Raw genomic sequence first — 22,186 nt, forward strand, 5'->3', positions numbered from 1 at the left:
TTTCTGTCTGTCTGTCAGACGGATCCGCGGTCTGACTGTCAGTTTGATTTATGAGCTCGCTGTGGTCAAACTTTTCAGCTTGTTGGCCCAAACCCACCGCAGCGGTTCATTAATGAACAGACACTGTGCGATACGCTAAAGCGTGCCTTTTAGCATCAACCCAACTCTGCATCGCCTCTAAGGACGGAGATGAGACACCTGACAGCATTGTCTTTTTTTCCATGGCTGCCTAATTTTAGCACTTTGCTTTGTTCTGTAACCGGCCGCAAACAGACCAAGTTTTCTCAGTGATAAAAGAGCGCTCCCTTGTGCAATGACAGCAGAGACTGATTTACAAGCAGCTAGTTGTGGCAAATACAGAGGAAATCATAAATTTGCATCATGCATGTGTATTGGTGTGTGTATCATACCTCTTTTGCCTGTTTGCCTGGGTGTTGTTGCTGCAAAAGCTGTAGATGAAGTTGTTCTTGTTGTTTCTTATAGAATTCCTGCAGGTGTTGCTGTGGATACAAAGACATGGACATACATTATTACAACTAAACCTGTGAAGAAACATCAACTGTACAAGAATCCTGCTGACAAGTAGGGCTGTTCACCTAGGATGCATTCTTGCAGTTTATGTGTGTTATTTTTCAATTGTTGGTATAGGTACACATGCGCAAGATGAATGTATTTGCCCGTTGCATCGCTTCAAACTGTTTTTCAGCATATTACGCCATGAGCACCACATTTAAGATGCCGTAAAGTAAAAAATTGTTCAGCATTTGAGACACCACTGCAAATCAATGCCAGATTTTAAAAACAGAGCAACCAGAAGAATTTGGAATAGGCACCTCAAATGTACAGAGTTTGTACGTTAGCAACAATGTTTTAGAGTTATTTAGTCTATAAATAGACCTTTTGTTCAATTCTGTTTAGCATCCTGTGTAAACACCCCAAAACACGAAGTTACAATATCAAAACTGGTAATCTGTTAAACAAAGCAGCTGTTTTTTTTTTCCTGCCATTTAACTACTTTTTAATAGAGTATTTTATAGGACATTCAAAACAAGGCCTAAAACAATGGGGAGAAGATGGGGAAATTGGTTTGGAAATGAAGCAAGCAAGACTCGCACCTGCATTGCCCCCATTAGCACCAATACTCCATTTTTTGGACCAGTTTTCTATAAAACAAAACAGCCATTTTTTTTTTTTTGCTTTTTGCTTTTTTGCCTATTTTTATCACAATATTTTATAGTACAGTTGAAACAAGACATGAAACAATAGGGAGAAGATAGTGACATGAGATTCGGAAATGACTCGAACCTGCATTGCCCCCATGAGCACCAAAGCTTAACATTTTGGAACTTCAATCTATAAACAAAGCAGCAGGGGGTTTTTTTCTGCCTTTTTGCCACTTTTTATTAGGATATTTTTATAGAACAGACGAAACAAGTCATACGACAATGGGCAGAAAATTGGGAAATGGGAATGGAAAATTATGCCACTGGGACTCAAAACTGCGTTGCCCCAATGAGAACCAAGGCTCAATGTTTTGGAGCACATGCCATTAGGTCACAGCTCCAACAAAATAGTTGTATATTACTTTAAAATACTTTAATACTAGCACAACCACCGCTTCATTAATAGAACATCTCCCATGAAGTTCGGCATAAATACGTCTGTATCTCAGAGTTGAACTACAATTGAACAAACAGAATTGCTGCCAGTTGTGGGCTCCTGAGGCTGCACGTTATGCCTGGATGTGCTTCTGCATGTCACATCATAAATAACGTCTCTCTCCGGTCGAGACAAAGAGACCAGCACTTCCCCTCATCATGCATCTCCATATGGACTTTTATGCGGCTGCACATTACCACTGGAGGAACAATTAATCTTATTGCCTATATATTTTTCGCTCTCTGATGCCTTGACAGGCAGTGAAATTCTGAAATGAATGCAAAGCACTCAAAGGAGAGAATTCATCATTGTGAATTAATGCATTTAGCACACTTCTCTGCTCTTTCGCAGAGTGCTGTCCTCGGAAGCTCATCGTCAGAGTACAGGAGCGCAGCTCTCCAATCTTGATCAGTGTGAGACGTCTTCAGTACATGACGCTCATCACCGTTAATACAGACCTAATTATAATCAAGGCTAACCAAGTAAAACTGTCAAATGGAGATGTTTTTAATGAAGAGATCACTCTGAGAGCTTTTAAAATTACTTTCAAAGATAAAAAACTACTCTTGTTGGAGCCATGGTCTGCTGTTTTGACACGTTATGCCTTGGTGCTCATGCAGGCAACACAATTCGAGTCTGGTTTATGTTTTTTCCCTAATTTCCTCCTCTTCTCTCCAATATCCAATCTTTACTGTACTAAATTAATTATCTACTTAGTGTTTACTGCATGGACGATTTAGTTGGGAAGCAAACTCTTCAGTTGTATTTGCTTATCTCTGTGCAGTATTTGTCCCCAAAACATGTCCCAGCTGAGATAAGCTAATTACGTGCCTGTCCATATTTGTTTCCCTTCATCCAACTATGTCAAGGACGGATTAAGAGCAAGAAAGAAACTGTATTATGGCGTTATATACAAAAAAACATGAGAAAATGTTAAAACATAAACATAAAAAGCATTGCATGTTTAGAGTAAATAAGTTATTTACTTTATTTATTAAGCATTTTTACCTTTGATGATGTCCCGAACATCCCCAAAGGAAGGATTTGTGCATGTAGATTTTTGTAGGACTCTGTCTGTATGTGCTCTTACTTTGATATACTTTGGGGACAAAATTGTCCCTAAAAAAAGTAATCTGACAAATTTCAGATTTCTTCGGTGATGTTTGGGATATCATCAATAGATTTTATTCTAAAAATGCAAAAAATCTTTTAAGGTGTATTGTTAGGTTGAGGGACTTTTCACACCGTATGCGTAACGCATCCATCTGTGCTGTTTTGTAAACATGAACTAAACGGATATTTTTGGCAGATGCGGTCTTGCACAGGAGATCCATGTTTTTTTAGACGCCATCTGTGCTGTTTCTATACGTAAACATGCACTAGATGGACGTCTTTGACCATTGCGCTGCATCTTTCTGCGCTGTGTTTCAATAGTTTTTATTGTAAACATGCGCTAGGTGGACGTCTTTGATCGTTGCGTCCATCTGCCCTGCACATTCTGTTTTGCTCTTTGCAATGTGTCTAGTTTTCTTTTGTGCAAGAACACATTTGGCTTAAATGGCCTCTAAGTCTGCACTAATTATACTTGCCTTTACATAAAAACATTAAAAGTCCATGGTACAGTCTGAGCCATAGCCTAGCGGGCTGCGCTCATGACATATAATGCTGATGCATCATGGGTGACCTGAGTACGAGTCCCGGCTCATGAGGTCCTTTCCCAATTCCATTCCCACTCTTCTCCCCTATCATTTCCTGTCACTTCTCCACTGTCCTCTCGCTAATAAAGCCAGAAAAGGCAAAAAAAAACAAACAAAAAAAAAACGACTGTAGGTACTGTAAATAGGTATGTGTGTACCTGCTGAAGCATGACTGCTTGCTGTTGTTGTAGGAGTGCTTGGAGCTGCTGGGGGGACAAAACCTGCTGTTGAAGGATTTGCTGCATCTGTTGGGGGGTGATCACCTGTGGACTCATCATCGCCACAGATACTGGCACCTGAGAGAGAGACAAAGAGAATGAGAAAATATTTGCCATGTCTTTCTATGAACTGATGTGATCATACAGAACAGAAAGCATCTCTTCACACCACTTTTTACACTCTGTGAAACCAAAACTGTGTGAGTGCAGTATATCTAATCATGTACGTATGTGCCGTTGAAGTCAGAAGTTTACATACACCTTAGCCAAATACATTTAAACTCAGTTTTTCACAATTCCTGACATTAAATTTGTAGAAAAAAAATCCCTGTCTTAGGTCAGTTAGGATCACTACTTTATTTTAAGAATGTGAAATATCAGAATAATAGTAGAGATAATTATTTATTTAAGATTTTATTTCTTTCATCACATTCCCAGTGGGTCAGAAGTTTACATACACTTTGTTAGTATTTGGTAGCATTGCCTTTAAATTGTTTAACTTCAAACTTTTTGGATAGCTCTACAAGCTTCTCACAATTAGTTGCTGGAATTTTGGCCCATTCCTCCAGACAGAACTGGTGTAACTGAATCAGGTTTGTAGGCCTCCTTGCTCGCACACACTTTTTCAATTCTGCCCACAAATTTTCTATCGGACTGAGGTCAGGGCTTTGTGATGGCCACTGCAATACCTTGACTTTGTTATCCTTAAGACATTTTGCCACAACTTTGGAAGTATGCTTGGAGTCATTGTCCATTTGGAAGACCCATTTGCGACCAAGCTTTAACTTCATGGCTGATGTCTTGAGATGTTGCTTCAATATATCCACATAATTTTCCTTCCTCATGATGCCATCTATTTTGTGAAGTGCACCAGTCCCTCCTGCAGCAAAGCACCCCCACAACATGCTTCACGGTTGGGATGGTGTTCTTTGTCTTGCAAGCTTCACCCTTTTTCCTCCAAACATAGCAATGGACATTATGGTCAAAAAGTTCATTTTGGCCAAAAGTTTTGTTTCATCAGACCAGCGGAAATTTCTACAAAAAGTAAGATCTTTGTCCCCATGTGCACTTGCAAACTGTAGTCTGGCTTTTTAATGGTGGTTTTGCAGCATTGGCTTCTTCCTTGCTGAGCAGCCTTTCAGGTTATGTCGAAATAGGACTTGTTTTACTGTGGATATAGATACTTGTCTACTTGTTTCCTCTAGCACCTTCACAAGGTTCTTTGCTGTTGTTCTTGGATTGATTTGCACTTTTTGCACCAAACTACGTTCATCTCTAGGAGACAGAATGCGTCTCCTTCCTGAGCGGTATGATGGCTGCATGGTCCCATGGTATTTATACTTGCATACTATTATTTATACAGATGAACATGGTACCTTCAGGCGTTTGGAAATTACTCCCAAGGATGAACCAGACTTGTGGAGGTCTACAATTTTTTTCTGAGGTCTTAGCTGATTTCTTTTTATTTTCCCATGATGTCAAGCAAAGAGGCACCGAGTTTGTAGGTAGGCCTTAAAATACATCGACAGGTACACCTCCAATTCAGTACACCTACTATCAGAAGCTAATTGGCTAATTGCCTAAAGGCTTGACATCATTTTCTGGAATTTTCCAAGCTGCTTAAAGGCACAGTTAACTTAGTGTATATAAACTTCTTACCCATTGGAATTGTGATAGTCAATTAAAGTGAAACAATCTGTCTGTAAACAATTGTTGGAAAAATTACTCATGTCATGCACAAAGTAGATGTCCTAAACGACTTGCCAAAACTATAGTTTGCTAATATTAAATCTGTGGAGTGGTTAAAAAATTAGTTTTAATGACTTTAGCCTAAGTTTATGTAAACTTCTGAATTCAACTGTATAAACTGTATATATATATGCCAGTGCATGTGTACTTTCTAACTCTATACTATATTTTTTGTCAGGTACACCCAATGGGAAGAGCACTGCGCTTTAAATAGAGTAGGACCTTAATTAGATGAACCCCTGAACTCCCATAGGCATTTTAAGTGCTACAAGACATTAGAAGACAGCAGAAAGATGCACATATCTCCAGAGCGGACAGGGACAGTGGGTTGGAAGCAGACACAGGGTCTATTGAGGAGCAGTTAAGCTATGTTACATGGATTCAGGCAGCTGAGGGTTTGAAAACTCGTCTAGAAACTCCTGATTGAAGCTGAGCTTGTGTGAAGTATTGTTTTACAGAGGTGAGGCGAATTACCAGTTGCCTCTCGCTGTGCATAGAAGTTTCCAAGTTACACGCTTGGAAGAAAGCAGCCAGATGCGCAAGCCTTCTATGAGATGTCGTTCAAAAATGTATGTCATTTTTTAAATGATAGGGATCATTAAAATAGCAGCTGTCAAACTGTGCGAGAGAACTTCTTCTGCAGAAAAGCAAAACAAATAAAATATTTTCGCAGCCCACTTTTTATAAAACGGCATTGAAACGCATAGCTCAATAAAGTATACAACTTTTTTCTGAGCATCACTTGCTTGCTTGACAGCACACATATTAACAGGGGAATGTGCGACATTTACTTTCATTTGCCTCGATTCTTCAAGACTGAAAAATGAAAAGTCTCGCAGACAACCTAGACGAAGAGACAAACATTTTTTTCCCTCCATTTCTCTGGACACTTCACCTGGATTCTTTGTACTTGATGATATGTGTTGCAAGATGTACCGTCCAACTGTACATCTGTCTGTCATAAAGACGGCTTCAGTTTCATGACAGGTAAACATCTCTATTGTTGTGTTTTTAAGGTTACAAAAGATATGGCGAGATGGACTCGGGATCCATTAGAATGTTGCGAGGGGTGCAAGCGTCATGTCAGGAGCCCGGCGTGATGCGTGGGGCTCCTCGTGGCAGCTAATCAAGACCGCTTGATTGCTTTCCGTACGTCTGAGCTCTCAGGGCCTTGACACGTCCTTGTTTTAGTCTCCTGGCTCGGCCCAGCTCAGGTTCCCTTCTTTGATTAGCCGAGACATTTGCATGGTCACTACACATTTTTCATTTTAGAAGTCATTATGCATTAGCGCTCCTGAGCGCCAAGCTTGACTAATCCTGATGAACTGGAGCTGAAGGTCACACTACATCCCCACTCATATTCATATTCAAACAAATCCAAGAACCATTCTCCATTAGACTGGCCCCAAGACCCAACGAGCACTACTATGGAGGAAAACGCACACAAATACACTTTCTTTCTCTCTTTCTATCTTTGGGGAGGAAATGTGTGAAGAGGGAGAAAAAAAGACAAAAGAACAAAAGCAACAAAGTCACAAATTAAACAGCTGCATGTAATTATGCAAATGTATGCTTACACCTTCAATGTTGTTAAACCTTAAGACACATTTGTGATGTGTAATTACCCCCAGGTTCAGCCAGGGTTTTGCGCCGGCCTAAATGACAATATAAAGACCAAAGCATGAAAATACAAGTGGAGATGTTCTCATTACGCCCATTATTTGTATATTTAAATGAGCTCTTGGCTGAAAAACAAACAGTCACCTCTCTTGCTCCACAGCACACTGAATACAATAAATGTGTAAATTTCAGAAAAATTCACTAAGTTTATTTATCGACCATAGCTGATTATCTGTACTCCAAAGGCATGGAGGACAGAACTAGGGAGTATTTTCACCTAGATTTACAGATAAAAAGCAAAAAAGAGGCTCAAAATGACAACGGCGAATTTGGGAGACGCCCCTCAGTCTCTCATTAGCTTTTTCACCGTGCAACAGATGATAAGCATCTTCATTTCATGTTCGTCCAAACAAAAAGATGAGAAAAGAGTCGCTCTTCCTAGTCACACACAATGCTAATTCCAGCATTTAATGACAGCGTTTTCTGCATGATATATCAGAGCTTGAAAGATGAAAGCAGATAAGTAATTGCTCTCCTGGTTCTTATTCTTCACTGACAACCCATAAATTTAATTTTACACACACGTTCATTTACATTTTCGAGTATATGACATGATAATTGGCGGAATATAACACCTCCATTCCGTGGGATACTGCGGGGGGCGATGATTGACAAGCCGGGTGAATTGAAAGGAACAGAGGTTGAATTGCTTCTCCCCAAAATGATTTTGCCAAGAAGGAGGATAATTAATGAGCATTTTATGAAGGGTCGAGCCGTAAACATTAGCAGACAATGGAGCCTTCTCTTTACAGGATGCTAGACGAAGAATATGACTGCGAGAGCCGATGCAACTCAATGTGTGCTCTCAGATAATGGGATTCTTCAAGAATCAAAAAATCATCTTCAAGCATCTGCACACGAAAATAGTCCTAGAAGCATTTGTTTCTGAGAAAATCATTAATATCTGAGCACATATTTACAGATCAACATCTAACATCTATGTTCTTTAAGCAACAAGTATGTCCACAAATGGCAATCGAAAAAACGAGGTTGCTTTGATTTCTATTGGAAAACCGATAAAATTGCAAGCTGACCAGCTGATCTCCATTGACCTGCTCTTGCTCTGAACAAATAGCTTTAAATTGGCCAGTGATGAGAAAACATCAATGGCCCTCCTGAAGAACAAGTAGACTATTATGAGCCTCTCACTATGCTCAAGTCTGAAATGAGTCAACGTGAGAAAGGTCAACTCCAAACCAGCCACTGGTTGGCCTGACTGGATGCCCGCTGCATAATACGGGCTCCCATTCACATAAAACTGAACCGCACATTCATGGGTGGAGCTTATTTTACAGAAGCACAACTGGTAGAACAGTCAGAGCATAATGATGTTCAGTAGGAAGTTATAGACGTACAGCCTCAATCACCATTCACTTTCATTGTGTGGAAATAAAGTTGCAAAGTGAATGGTGACCACCATTCTGAACAAATCTCCTTTTGTGTTCCATGGAAGAAAGATGTCATTTGGGTTTGGAACAACATGAGGGTGATTAAATGATCACAGAATTTAAATTTTTGGGTTGCTATACCTTTAGGTTTCTTTGGATAAAAGCATCTATCAAATGCATAAATGTAATTTACATATTTCTTCAATTACTGGCAATTAAATGTCACAGGGTTTGATTTTTATCAATTGATTTCCACTTTTTTATTTTTGCTAAAAAAACAAAAACAATAAGAAACAACTGATTCAATTCTCTACTTCCGCATTATTCATTGCCTTGATGAAGAAAGTTTCCGGATCAGATGTGTGGTGGAGCAGTCTGGCTTCTGAGTGCAGTGAATAATGTGGCCACTTCAGAGTAGCTCTGGTGGTGCCACATACCAAAGATACTATTCAGATAAACAAAATGATATATGCAGGGGCATGTGACGGTAATTACTTTAGCAGCTTGCCAGAAAAGGACAGTGTGTTAATTAAGGTGTTAAGCCTGTTTTACTTGGGGAATGTAAAAGTTACAGAGAAAGAAACAATGATTCTGCTACTCACAGTCTCACTAATTCATCTCAATCCAACTCTCTCCTTGGGAAAGTGGGACCCAAAGCTGACCCTTCCATTTCAGTAAAGCTAGTGTTGCTAAATCAGTCTATAATTAATGGCTCTGCAGTCAAGGGGGTTATTGATGGAGTTACTTTAGTTGCAAGACCACCAATACACACACTTATGGATTCAACAGCCATTGACAACACAAACAAACACACATTTGCACTAATTTAAACCTGAAACACATTCTCCCTTCTAATACACAAACATATACTAGCAATGATCGTTTGGATTATAGGATCAATGCGAACACTCCTCGGGATCGGAGCTAAGTAAATTACAGGACCGTTTTCCCAAATCAATTTATTTTACAGATTAGCAAAACAGTATAGGAAGTGTAATGCACTTCAAATGATGATAGAGTGGAGTGGAGTCTCCATTAGGGAAGCTGGAAAGCCCTTCTGCAAAGATTTATCACTATGTAGATAACCACACGTTCATTTCCGTCAATATAAGGAAATATCAAACATGTACTACAGGAAGAGACTGGACTGAAGCTAAGCCTTAGTGTGCATTCCAAGAAACTATGAGAGGGTCTTGAGGGCTTTTTTTGTGCACTTAAAATTCTGTCATCGTTTACTCACCCTCATGTCATTCCAAATTCAAATGACTTACATAGAAAGTCATATGAGTTTAGAACAATACAAGGGTGAGTAATGTGACAGAATTTTCATTAATGGGTGAAATATCCCTTTTAATAGTTGAGTTTTGTTGTTTTCCCTGAATTGGTTTCCTGCTACAATATCTGCAAGAGTACATTATTTGGCATTTACATGGAAATCTGTCTCTCTCGTTCACTCCACATCAGCCCCCCCCCCCCTTTTCTATCTCTTGCCACTGAAAGCTTTGTGATGTTGCAGGTAATAGGGACTTGGTTGGATCGCTCTCCTCGTCAAGTGACACGCAGTAAATTACACAAGCTTCAAGCAGCTCGGTGAATTATAGTTCATCACTTGGAAAGACTTCCCACCACCGGGCTACACGTATCAGATCTGCCAGTTAGGATCCAATTAACACCCTGGCCAGAGTAATCAGACTGCATGCGTAAGGGCCACTGGAGCTGGTTTATTACTCCAATGCATCTTCTGTCAGAAGGTACATTTGTTGCTTCTACATCAAAGCGGTGCCATGGCACATTTTTTTCCTCCACTCCCTCTATTCCAACTCAGTACTTGCCTTAGGGTTAGGCTTAAACTTCTTTTGCATCACAATGCAAGCCCCCACAAACCGAGTCCCATGCAGTTTACTTATGCTGTCCTGTAGCTCTGGGTACCAGGGTAAAGTAGGTTGTTTACCTGGGTTACCAAAGCAAGAAAGGGAAAGTGTCACTTAAATAGCCCAATTTCCACCCTAATTTGCTTGCAATGTCCGCAACTTTTTCATTTCTTTGTCTCTTTTCACTATCCTGCAAGGACAAACCATGTTAAAGGGCTATAATTTGCTCACCCTCATGTTGTTCAAAACCTATATGACTTACAGTATTGTGCAAAAGTCTTAGGCACATAAATTGTTTTACAAAAACATTTGTCTTCAGATGGTTATTTATATCTTCAGCTTTAGTGTGTCAATAGGAAATATAAATGTTAGACTCCAAAAGATTCAATTTGCAAATAGAATAGAAGAACATGGAGCACTGCAATTGATGGAATGGCCCCCACAGAGCCCCCTACTGAACACTGAGTCAGTCTGGGATTACATGAAGAGACAGAAGCAATTGAGACAGCCTAAATAGGTAGAAGAACTGTGGAAAAATTCTCCAAGAAGCTTGGAACATCATATCTGCCAACAACCAAGAAAAACTGTGTCCAGGTGTAAGTAGGAGAATTGGGGCTGTTTTAAAGGCAAAGGTGGTCACACCAAATATTGATTTCATTTTTTTATGTAACTGGACTTTGCATGATGTTAGTTGAATCATGAAAACTATTTATGGCATTATTTTTGAAGACATCCTTACTATGCAACATATTTCAGAAGTGCCTAAAACATTTGCACAGTACTGTATATTCAAATGCAGAACACAAAAGGAGATGTTAGGCAGAATGTTAAAACCTGGTCTCAAAGAATCAAGAATCAAAATGATTTTTACATGGCTCAGAACTTTTTAGTGAAATGAAGACTAGTGGCATTACAACAACGACTTTCATTCCCTTTCACACAAATCACAAGTAAAAGGGAAAATTATCAGTTCATAAACACTTAATTTTCACCCTGTAACTCACACGATACTATCTTAATACATCAAAACACTTTTACTTTGTGCATACCTTGAAGGTGATACATTTTAATGTTTGCATAACATAACCAACTACATGTAATACATAATGTAGTGTGTGTAGAAGCACCTCAAAATTATGTGGCTGCTTTAGCAATTGTGTTTTTAATCTCACATTTACTTTTTATGGCACTATCGGCTAGGTTTAGTTTAAGGTTTAGGGAGGTTTTGTTTATTTGAAACTTGATAAAGCAGTAACCTTAAAAACCTCATCTGCTTGGAAGAAAATGTAACTCCCTTTTAGCGCCACACAGTGGATGTCACCTCGTAACTGCTGTGATATGTGTGTAATGAACCCATTTTCCCAAAAGTCGTCACAGTCACATAATTTTCATGAGATCAGGCTGAGAATGTCTGAAAATATGTTGTCAAAGTGAGACTAACATCTTATTTTGTGTTCTAGGGAACAAAGATAGTCATAAGGGTTTGGAACAACATGACGGTGAGTAAATAAAGACAGAGTTTTCAGTTTTGGGTGAACTATCCCTTTAATAATGAATGCTAATATGAGGCCATAAGTCTCCATAAATTGCACTGGCTTTGTGCACGGTTCCAGTTGATGGCCTGAGTAGATGAATTTTAAGGAACATGGCGCAGCAGTCTGATGCTCAGATGAGCTGTGCGTCGCTGACCTTTAAATCGCCGGCACTCAAAGGATGGCTCACTGCTCAGGAAGTGATTGGTTTGAGCTATCTCGTACTTCCCTCATCTAGGATTGCTTGCATGCAACGAGCCGCTCAGCCGAATGCGGGGGGGGGGGGGCGTTTGTTGGGGAGTGGAGGTTAGGAAAACGGTGAGGTGCCACTTCAAATGTTCCAAAAAAGTTCCACTGGCTTAGTTGTGTTTAGAGCGAACAAAAAGGTCAATGGCCGTCTGTTTCTGTTGCAAATGGAAATCCAGTTCAAAGCGAGTGTTTGTGCTGTACTAGTCACATGTGTCTGAGCACAGAAGATGAAATTGCTTTTGTTCACTCTCCCATTGTAAGGTTTCACCTTGTTAATGCTGGGATATCAGTCTCCCCGAGTGCACACTGCCAACAGGTCAAAGGTCAACTATCCCTCTCTAAACATCACTCTGACTCCCAGGCAGCTGTATTATATCACAATAACAGCCTGTTGTTACATACTCACACACTTCAGCATGGCAAGAGATGCCTCTGTTGTTTTCAGCATCCCCCACCGCCGTTCCATTGGTATTCAGTGTTGCAAACATGTGTAAGCATGACACTTACTATTTTCACTTTGTTAGATGCCCATTCTGCCATCAGGACGAGACACACAGAGCACGCCTATGCCAAACAAACAAACTGGCATGCAGCTTATAGTTGAAGAATGGCAGCTGGGTTGATTCGGAGGGCGGTGAAACAATTGTGAGTCGCACAAGCTCTCTGTAATCCTCTTTCCCTTTCGTCTAGCCGCTTTTTATTTGTGTTTTAAATGTCAGTGTATAAAATGTGGAGGAGATATTGCCACTCAGAGGGAAATGCGGCGCAACGCAAGAGGACTGTTGTGTGCCTTGGGAAATCCTTGTAAGCAGCATGGAGAAGGCGTGAGGATTTATGGGGAAGAAATAGGTGTTTATTGACTTCTCCTCTGGGCTTAGGGGGTAATAATAGACCTGTCACATTACGCAAATATCGAAAAGCAGCTTGTGAGCGCATCAAAAGCGTGAGATGAGACAGTAGATAGAATTAGTCAGCTGATAGGGTTTAGACACTAATACAAGTAATTAAAACTGTAAGCTCCAACACTTTGATGCTTGCGTGGTTAATAATTTATACAGCATGATCTATGGATTGCTTTCCCTGCCTTTCCTGGACAAGAAAAGAAGCGGATTTATCAGTGTCGGTATGTTTACGTATTTATGTAAATAAGTCATTTTTCAAACTCCTTGTTGCTTGGCATGTCTAAGTACACACAACACGATTCGAAATGACTATATTAGAGTTACTGTGAATAAGTGTTTGAGCTGCTGAAGAATTCATTGGCTTATTTCAAAAAGTTTTACTAGAATTACTAGAAATTTAGGCTATTAAAACAGCACTGAAAAAGTTAAAAGAAAAAAGAACAACACTGATTAACTACAGCAGAAAGACAGCTCCCAACAAGCCATGATTCATATTGATTCATATGGATAACATGAGGCAAGGATGGCATAAGCAAATGTAAATATTCAATATTTACAATCCTCTGGTGTTATTAGAGTCAGGGGCTCGGTCATGGGCCACCAGTTATCACAGACCTTCCTCATCCACTATCACTTTGCTTCACCAAAGTGTCGCACGGCAATTTGCAGTCACACAGTGTGCCCAGAATCCATTCTTCTTAGTATACAGATGGCTGTGAAACTACAATAGATACACAAAACTGCATCCAACAACCAGACTTTGCAATATATTTGCACAGAGGGGAAAAACAATAAAAACAAAATCTTTGCGTAACATAGGTTGTGACTTTTTTTATTTTGATACAAAAATCATATTTGAGTTTCTTCAACTTCTTTAACTTGACTTTTATTAAAACATATTTCAACGTCTTTCTTTTTGTCTCAATAAAACTGAACTGGAAACTTTTTACCAGGCCTTCATCATTTATTTTTGGTACTTTCTTAAATACCTTTTATGTATGAATTTTATTGTTTTAGCACTGTCCCAAACCCAGAAAATCCATTCTAAAACATACAAATTATACATGTTTAATTGTTGATGTGCATGCCCGTGTGCGTGACTCTTGGTAAAGGTGTCGCCATTGTTATACTCTGTGAAAATATTAACGATGAGGGTTAGCACCAATTTTGCCTTTCTTTAATTAAATGCACAGTGTACTAATGAGGGAAACCACTGCTAGCACTTATTAGCAGGGAGGAGGGCGCACTCTCGCTCGCACTTAATTTAAACCTAAAAATACGGAGCCAGGCAGATGTCAAACGCTTACATAATTTGAGTGCGTTTGTATTGCAGAGATGTAAGAGAAAAAACACATGGGCAGTCAGCGGATAGGTAAACAGGTCTGGTAATAGGGAATGCGGCGTGTGCAATGCCACTGTGACCTTTACCAAATCACTGACAATAGTGATGCAGCGCAGCTGGAATCAATAATAACAAATTATCCTGGAGAAGTACAAATGGTGGCTAGTTAAGATATGCAGTGCTACAGAGGCACCTTGAGGAAGCTATTTTTCAGAGAGCTGTTGATCTGTACAGGTTAGTTATGTCTATTTTTTTCAGAATCTGTTTAATTACTGGTTTATTACATTGTAATTACAAATTAATAAATGAGTAATTTACAATCCATTGTAGGCTATTTCTGAAGGTTTCCAAAAGCAACAGCTGGCCTATTATTCTTCGCTAAGCATGAAATTATTTATTGTCAGTCTAATATGTTATTATCTTTTCACGGTACAGAAGGTTTTGAGGTCATACAGCCATGTCAGACAGAGATGGTGAGGTAATGTAGTTGTTGAAAACAGAAAAGGTTTCAGGTATGAGGTATTTTGTTTTGTTTCTTTAGGAGAAGGGCAGGCCTGACAGGTTGAGAATTTTACTGACAGCTCCTGAATTACATTGCCAAATCAAACAGAGTTGCTGGAACAGAGGAAATATTTTCCTGAGCGCCATGTATTATGGATGGACTTAAGAGATTAGCGAGGAACTGCTCACCTGCAACGGACGCTGTTTGTCGTTGTTCTTTGGAGACTTCAGGCCACTGCCTGGTTGCTGTAAGAGTAATTGTCTTGCTGCTTGTAGGGCCTGTGAAGAGCAGAGAAAGAGAGACACGATATTAGTTTTTTTTTTCATCCTTTTCCAACTATCAAACACTGTGAAAGGTGACATCAACCCTGCACATTTCAACCACTACACCATTCATTGTTGTTGATGAGCCATGAAGCATCTCTTAGATATACATTTTCATGATAATCCACGATGCCGTGATGAAAGATAAATACAGTTTGTCTAGCACCTCTGAAGAGCAGAAGGGGGGCGGGGGGGGGGGGTGAAAACAAAGCGAGTGTCTGTGGTATTGACCTGTCTAGTGTGTGCTCAGCTGAAATACCCACTTCTCTGCAAATTACCGGCTCATTTGCATATTCATAATATCAATTTGAAGTAGAGACAGAGGATGTGAAGTGTTCCTAGAAGCTGTTATTAAAGTTGACCAAATCAACATCAGATTACCACGGGAGTGAATTAACAAGGAGCCGAGCATTAGCCGTGCCCTGAGTACAGGGGTGATGGTGGCCCTTCTCTGCCAAATCACTCCAAATGCCTACTTCTCCAATGTAACATAACAAATTTGTGTTAAGAATATATGTTTGGGGGGGGGGTAGCTCAGTGAGTATTGATGCTGACTACCACCCCTGGAGTCATGAGTTCAAATCCAGGGTGTGCTGAGTGACTCCAGCCAGGTCTCCTAAGCAACCAAATTGGCCCAGTTGCTAGGGAGGGTAGAGTCACATGGGGTAACCTCCTTGTGGTCACGATTAGGGGTTTTTGCTCTCAATGGGGTGCGTGGTAAGTTGTGCGTGGATTGTGGAGAGTAGCATGAGCCTCCACATGCTGTGAGTCTCTGCGGTGTCATGCACAATGAGCCACATGATAAGATGCGTGGATTGACTGTCTCAGAGGCGGAAGCATTGGAGACTTGTCCTCCGCCACCCGGATTGAGGTGAGTAACCGCGCCACCACAAGGACCCACTAAGTAGTGGGAATTGGCCATTCCAAATTGGGAGAATAGGGGATAAAAAATAAAAATAATAAAAAAAGAATTTATGTTTGGGATGGGATTTTTTTTTTTTTTGGTGGTGCTGGTCAGTACTAATTGTTAAAAGTACTATTGCTTATACAACAACCTGGTCTCATAGAATCAAGCTAATATACCTACATACCTGTATGCTGTACATATCAGAGCAGTTTCCTGGTCAAAATAACACTAGATACACTACAACAACGACTTTTATTCCCCATAACACAAATCACAAGCCAAATGGCAGATTATTAAAAAATAAATATACATTTTTCACCTCGTCACTCACACAATGCTATCTTATGAAATCAAAACACTTTTACTTTGCACATGACTTACATTTTAACGTCTGCATTACATAATCAACCAAATTTACAAGCTTGCTTGAGTGCGATTCACTGCAATTCAAGCTCAACTCGAGTCCTGAAGAGTTGAGTCGAGAAGTAAGCCAAAAGTCTCATAGAAGCACCAAAAATGACGTGGTTTCTTCAGCAATTTTCATCTCACATTTGCTTTTATGACACTACCGGTAAGAAGGTTGGTTTTGAATTAAAACTCGATAGAGCATTAACCCTAGAAACCTCATCTGCTTTTTATCTCACATGTGCTTTTTTGGTTAGGTTTAGGTTCAAAACGCGATAGAGCATTAACATTAAAAACCTAATTTGTTTGGAAAAATATTTTACACATTTTTAGTGCCACACAGAGGACATTTCAGCTGTGAACGACCAAATTTTTGCACAAAAAAAGAATACAAAAAAATAAACAATTGTCGGCACAGCCATGTAATTTTTATGATATCAGGCTGAATAAAAAAGGCAAGAAAATCCCACAGACTGACACTGAAGAGAGATCTAAGCCATATCTAGGGACCCGAATGTCAGAGATTCAAGGTGGAGTTGACTTGATTTAGACAAGTAACCAAAACACACTAGCATCATGGTGGCAACTTTTGCATAGGCAAGCACCACTCAAGATTTCTTCAGAAAATGTAAAAATGTAGGTTTATTTTCCATATGTGTAAGACTAGCATGATTCCAGGTAGTTTCTAAAGTGATTTGCTTTCTTAGTGTTGCCCATGTATCTATAGGAATACTGATACAAGCGTTCAAAGGAAAGCAACTTTTTTCTCGACTTCCTGGAGTTTTATGTTGACCAGAGACAGAAGTGAACAATGGTTCTCTGAACACAGCTGCACATGGCCCCGGTGCCCCGACACAAGGCAAAAGCAACAAAATAAATAAAGCAATATAAACAACACAATAACTTCACAGGTGTTTCATCTGTTGAGGAGAGGAGTGTGAAGGTCGAAGGGAGGAGAAGAAAAAAAACTCCTTCAGATAAAGAGTGACACTTCTTGCAGCCAAATCAAGGACTTGTTTTATTTCCTGGAGCTTGCCAGTATCCATGACAACAGCTGCCTTGACAGGATGTGCATATGGCACTGCTCTGCCAGCTGGTGCAAATCATGTTTGAACTAGTACATTGAGATGCTGAGCAAACAGGGAGAGAGAACTAGAGAGAGAGGGAGAAAGAGAGAGATAGGGGAAAAGTTGCCACGTCTTAACCCTCTGGGAAGGCAGCCATCCCCCTTATCAATTATGAAGAGACAGGGCAAAGAGCTGCCACTGTCTGTCTGGCTGTGCAGTGGAGGAGCCAGGCTCTCTGAGCTCCTGGTAAACAAACACAACACAGTGGCGCTGGGTCTTAACAGCATCGATCTGTCTCCTCTTGATGCACACATGCGTGCGCACACACACACACACACCTCAGTCTTGGCCTTACACTTCAGGGGACACCAAAATGTACAAGAATGAAGGTCTACTTCAAATCAGTTCCCCGGCCCTGTCTTTGAATTTTCTGTACAATCCAACAACAACAAATTCAAAGATGGCGATCAGGGTCCCGTTCTTTTGACTTGGCATACTTGAAAGTTGGACTAACTTGGACTAGGAAACCTAGGATTTTTCGTTCTTCGAAAAGAGCTTAAAGTCAACATAAAATCTAAATTCACCTTATTTACGGTCTTAAAACACGTTATGAATGGGATTTTTACTTCCAGAAACCGACTGCTGTGCTATATTGGTCTTATTGTGAACAATTCATCTGTGCATGCTATTCGAAAGAATACAAATAAATATAGTAACTTGCTTCTCTGTTCCAACTTTCTGTTTTGGCTGATGTCAACAAGCCCTCTTATATTTCAGCCCCTCCCCTCCAACAACCTGTCATATAGAGACCACTTTTCACTTTGAAACAGGTGACATTAAGGAAGTAAAATGGTTTGCCAATGCTATTTCATATTGACATTTAAGTTTATTCAGCCATGTAGATTCCAGGTTTGTGTCATCTAAAAATGTACACGGCTGCATTCAAAGCTGTTCAAGAACTGCAAGCCCAAGACAGAAGTTTCAGACTATACAACAGGCTTTAGCAAAATAACTTTCCGTGGTTCATTGTGCCTTATTTTTCAGTTCTTAATTATATATTTATTGATTTGCTATGGAGTGTGCAGTACTTTTGGATGCATGAGTGAGTTATAAGCAGCCCTGCCATGCTCTGGATTTCAAGTCATTATCTGTGAGACCGTGTGGATGAGATTGTAAATTGCAGGAGATTTCACGCCCATCCAAGCGGCGATTGTGTGGCTTTAGTGGTCGGCTAATGGCTTTAGCACAACAATTAGCAGAAGGAAATGTTTATCCGCACCCCAATCAATAGAGACTCACTGTCCTCTGATGAATAAAGGACAAAGTCAAAGAAGCCATTCAATACATGGTAGAGGTCAGGAGAGTGGCGCTTCCGATGGCACATGAACACAGATGTTTAATGGCTTTTCCAATACAAACCCTGAAAACTGCGAGGATAGAGGAATGTAATCAATGCTATTTTGCTTATTAGAGAGACACTTGTTTAGAACTATGAGCTTTTCCTTCAACACTTCAAAGAATATTTCGCCCATCTACACATCACCACCCGTTTCTTTTTGGAATTTATGTATTTTGGTTAATTTGATTATGATTTCAGCTAACAATTTTTGTAATCTGAGCTTTAACACATTTAACCACGTCTAAATCTATTCTGCAGAATTCCTCAGTTTTCCCCCCAAAAACATTGCAGAAACTTTGGGAGAAGTCTTCAAATTCTGTCTGGGCCTGCTTATTAGTTATTCCTGATATTCAGCCTTGTGCAACTCCCCCTAGAATCTAACACAAAGGAATATGAGGTGCTTTCCACACTCACCAAAGGCAAAGCAACCAATGAAGTTTTGCTGGACAGCTGGGAGCAGCCAGAACCCTCCTGTTCTGCTTGCTTTGCTTTGCTTTTCTTCGTCCTATAAGTTTTGTTGCTGTGCAGAAGAAATGCGAGCTCCCATCCATTAACGCACACATTGTAAAAACAGCACAATGCATCACATTCCATAGAGCTAGGAGCTCGACAAGAACCCAGGCTGTAGCGTAAATAACAAGGCACTCAGGAACATATTTGATGTTGATATCTATCTCTAAGGACTGGGGAGAAAAAAATAAACAAACTTGCACATTCTGTTAAATGATGTGCACTCCAAAGTGCACATGCATACACATTATTGTGAGGGCTTCAGAATCCTTATGAAAATATGATTCAACCCAAATGGATCAGCCATAACTGTTTTCAGATAGCTGGGTCGGGGTAAAGGCAATACTAGTCACTACTGTGCGAAACAGAGGGAGGAACATGAATGTTTACACAGGCGTTCCTCGGCTACGTTAATAGCCGGACAGAGATCACCGGAGTGAGGGAGAGAGAAAGAGACAGACGAAAGAAACATATGTCAACTCTCCCACCCCTTCACCAAGTCTGTGTTTAGACTTAATACCGGGGTAATGAGGAATACATCACAATGCACCTTTGTATGACCATTCCCAATGCTAAAATAAGCATGAAATACATTAGCAGCCAGCCACAGCTCAGCGTATCATTACAAAAGTGTCTTCGTTCCCCTGGATCACCACTTGAACTGCGCTTTTAGAGGCGATATGGCCTTGTGCAACCATGACCAAACGTATTCTAAGAAAATGTAAACATTACAAAGATAGCTTGAAAGAAAAACTACTTTCTGGGGTCTAAATGAAGCGAATCTGTTTGAGAAAGAAACATGGTGGAATTATATAGATCACTGGGAATGTTGAGCCTAAAAAGGAATCACAATTTATTTATTGGGAGGCATGAGGTCAACAAATTTTATCGATAGATGCTATTTTGTGATGTTAAAAAAATCTGAGAAGGTACCAGATATAGAAATATATTAGAAAGCAATATGTGTATTAAAGAATCACAACTGCATAGGAAGTTTTGTGTGGCGCATGGTTCTGCCAGCCGGGCCTGCAGACACGGAGGGCACGTCAACCGTCAGTTTATGGAAAACAACCACACGCAAACACATGGAAACAAGACAGAGATAGAAAGGGAGCACAACCCTTATCAAGCCGACAGGAGTCGGCTGCCACAGAAAACAAAAGGACAAACAGTTTAAGCTGAACAAACAAACAGAGCTGATTGGCTGGTGGCCTGCAAGGCCTGTGCAAAGATAGGGACCCCACTCTTGATGACAAAATATTGACACCATATCTGTTATGTAAGTGTGTTTTGGATACAAAGGTCTGATGAGAGGCCAGGCCACTCATGAATAGAAAGCGGTGCTCCAGGCACAGATTTCATAAACAAGACGTGCGCTGCGGACATAACAGCCCCACAGATTTGCCGCGACACACACCACACAGACATCAGTATGAATGACAGCTGAGCACGTTAAAGGTTCGTTTGAACACACAACGGTAGTAGGTCACTCTGTGGAAAGTGTCCTAACCTCTGTTGTGAGAAAGTTGACTGACACAAGAGCAGAACAGCCCACCTTTTATCAAAGCTAATTCAGAGCTGTGATACGTGATAGCTCACCAGTCGTCAGCGAGCCTCAAACTGAAGCAGCTTCTACCTCAATGAACTCTATGGAGGCAAACGAAAACATCAGAATTTAAATTTGCTTTATGGAAGGGTTAAGTATACCATTGTTTTCACACTTAGCTTGTTTCAAGGATCTTCAAGGACCGGTGCTCAAGAATTTTGGCTTATATGTGAATGCTCCAAATGAACTCAGACCTCTCTAAAGTGAATCGAACTGAAAACATTTCGGGATGTGGTTCAAGTACAGTCTGTTTATAACAATGTGAAAGCAAATCGCTCAAGGTTCACTTTACTTGCACATTTATGTAATTAAAAATACTTTTGTCAGTTACAAAACTATTGCCAACTACACAGAATCTCTAAAAAAGTTTTCTTGTAAAGGAATGAAAATCCTGTCATTATTTACCCAATCTCATGTTGTTCCAAACCCATGACTTTCTTCTTCAGCAGAACACAAAAGATGTTAGGCAGAATGTTAGCCTCAATCACCATTCACTATATATATATATATATATATATATATATATATATATATATATATATATATATATAATAAAAATAAAATAAAAAATAAAAAAGTCACATAAGGCTTTTGGTTTAAACCAGATCACATTAAAATTTGAAGTGAAGAAATTACAAAAAAAATAAATAACTATTATAATTTAATTTAATTAGTGATATTTTAATATGTTAATATATATTTTTGCTACCATTAACATTAATTAAAATTTAAAAATAATAATAGTAATGACAAATGTATAATATACAGTAAATAATATAATATAATATAATATAATGCTTATATCCAGAACATCACAGCACAATACAAAATACAGCACTGGAGTTATATTTTGTCAAATAAAGTGCTGCATAACAGAGCATCGCAGACGTGAGATATTGCTTAAATTTAATACAATTACTATTGAGTTATTATTATTATTATTTTTATTATTATTAGTAGTAGTAGTAGTAGCAGATACAGTGAATATTACATAATGATGTATTTCTGTCATACTTCTTTCATTTAAATTAAGCTTTTATTTTTAAGTGTTTCTGTGTTATAAAGGTAGCTTTTCAGTCAGGAAAAGACGGCCGCTACATGACTCAAAGTGATAACACTATGTAACACAATTTTTGTTCCTGGGTAGTAAGTGTTATTTCCCTATTGCTTATGCCTCAAA

The 22,186-nt window shown here is 39.6% G+C and overlaps 1 protein-coding gene across 1 annotated transcript in view; it reads right to left on the reverse strand.

Annotated features, from left to right (window-relative positions):
• Positions 1 to 22,186, reverse strand: part of LOC127435063 (forkhead box protein P2-like) — a 128,254-nt gene that overhangs the window by 38,296 nt on the left and 67,772 nt on the right. Inside the window, exons 3-5 of the mRNA XM_051688213.1 lie at positions 14,978 to 15,067; positions 3,515 to 3,652; positions 411 to 500 (exon numbers count right to left, since the gene is read on the reverse strand). Coding sequence (XP_051544173.1) covers positions 411 to 500; positions 3,515 to 3,652; positions 14,978 to 15,067 — 318 coding nt within the window. The remainder of the gene's footprint in view (positions 1 to 410; positions 501 to 3,514; positions 3,653 to 14,977; positions 15,068 to 22,186) is intronic.

This window comes from Myxocyprinus asiaticus, chromosome 45 (assembly GCF_019703515.2).
Source record: "Myxocyprinus asiaticus isolate MX2 ecotype Aquarium Trade chromosome 45, UBuf_Myxa_2, whole genome shotgun sequence".
Lineage (NCBI taxonomy): Eukaryota > Metazoa > Chordata > Actinopteri > Cypriniformes > Catostomidae > Myxocyprinus > Myxocyprinus asiaticus.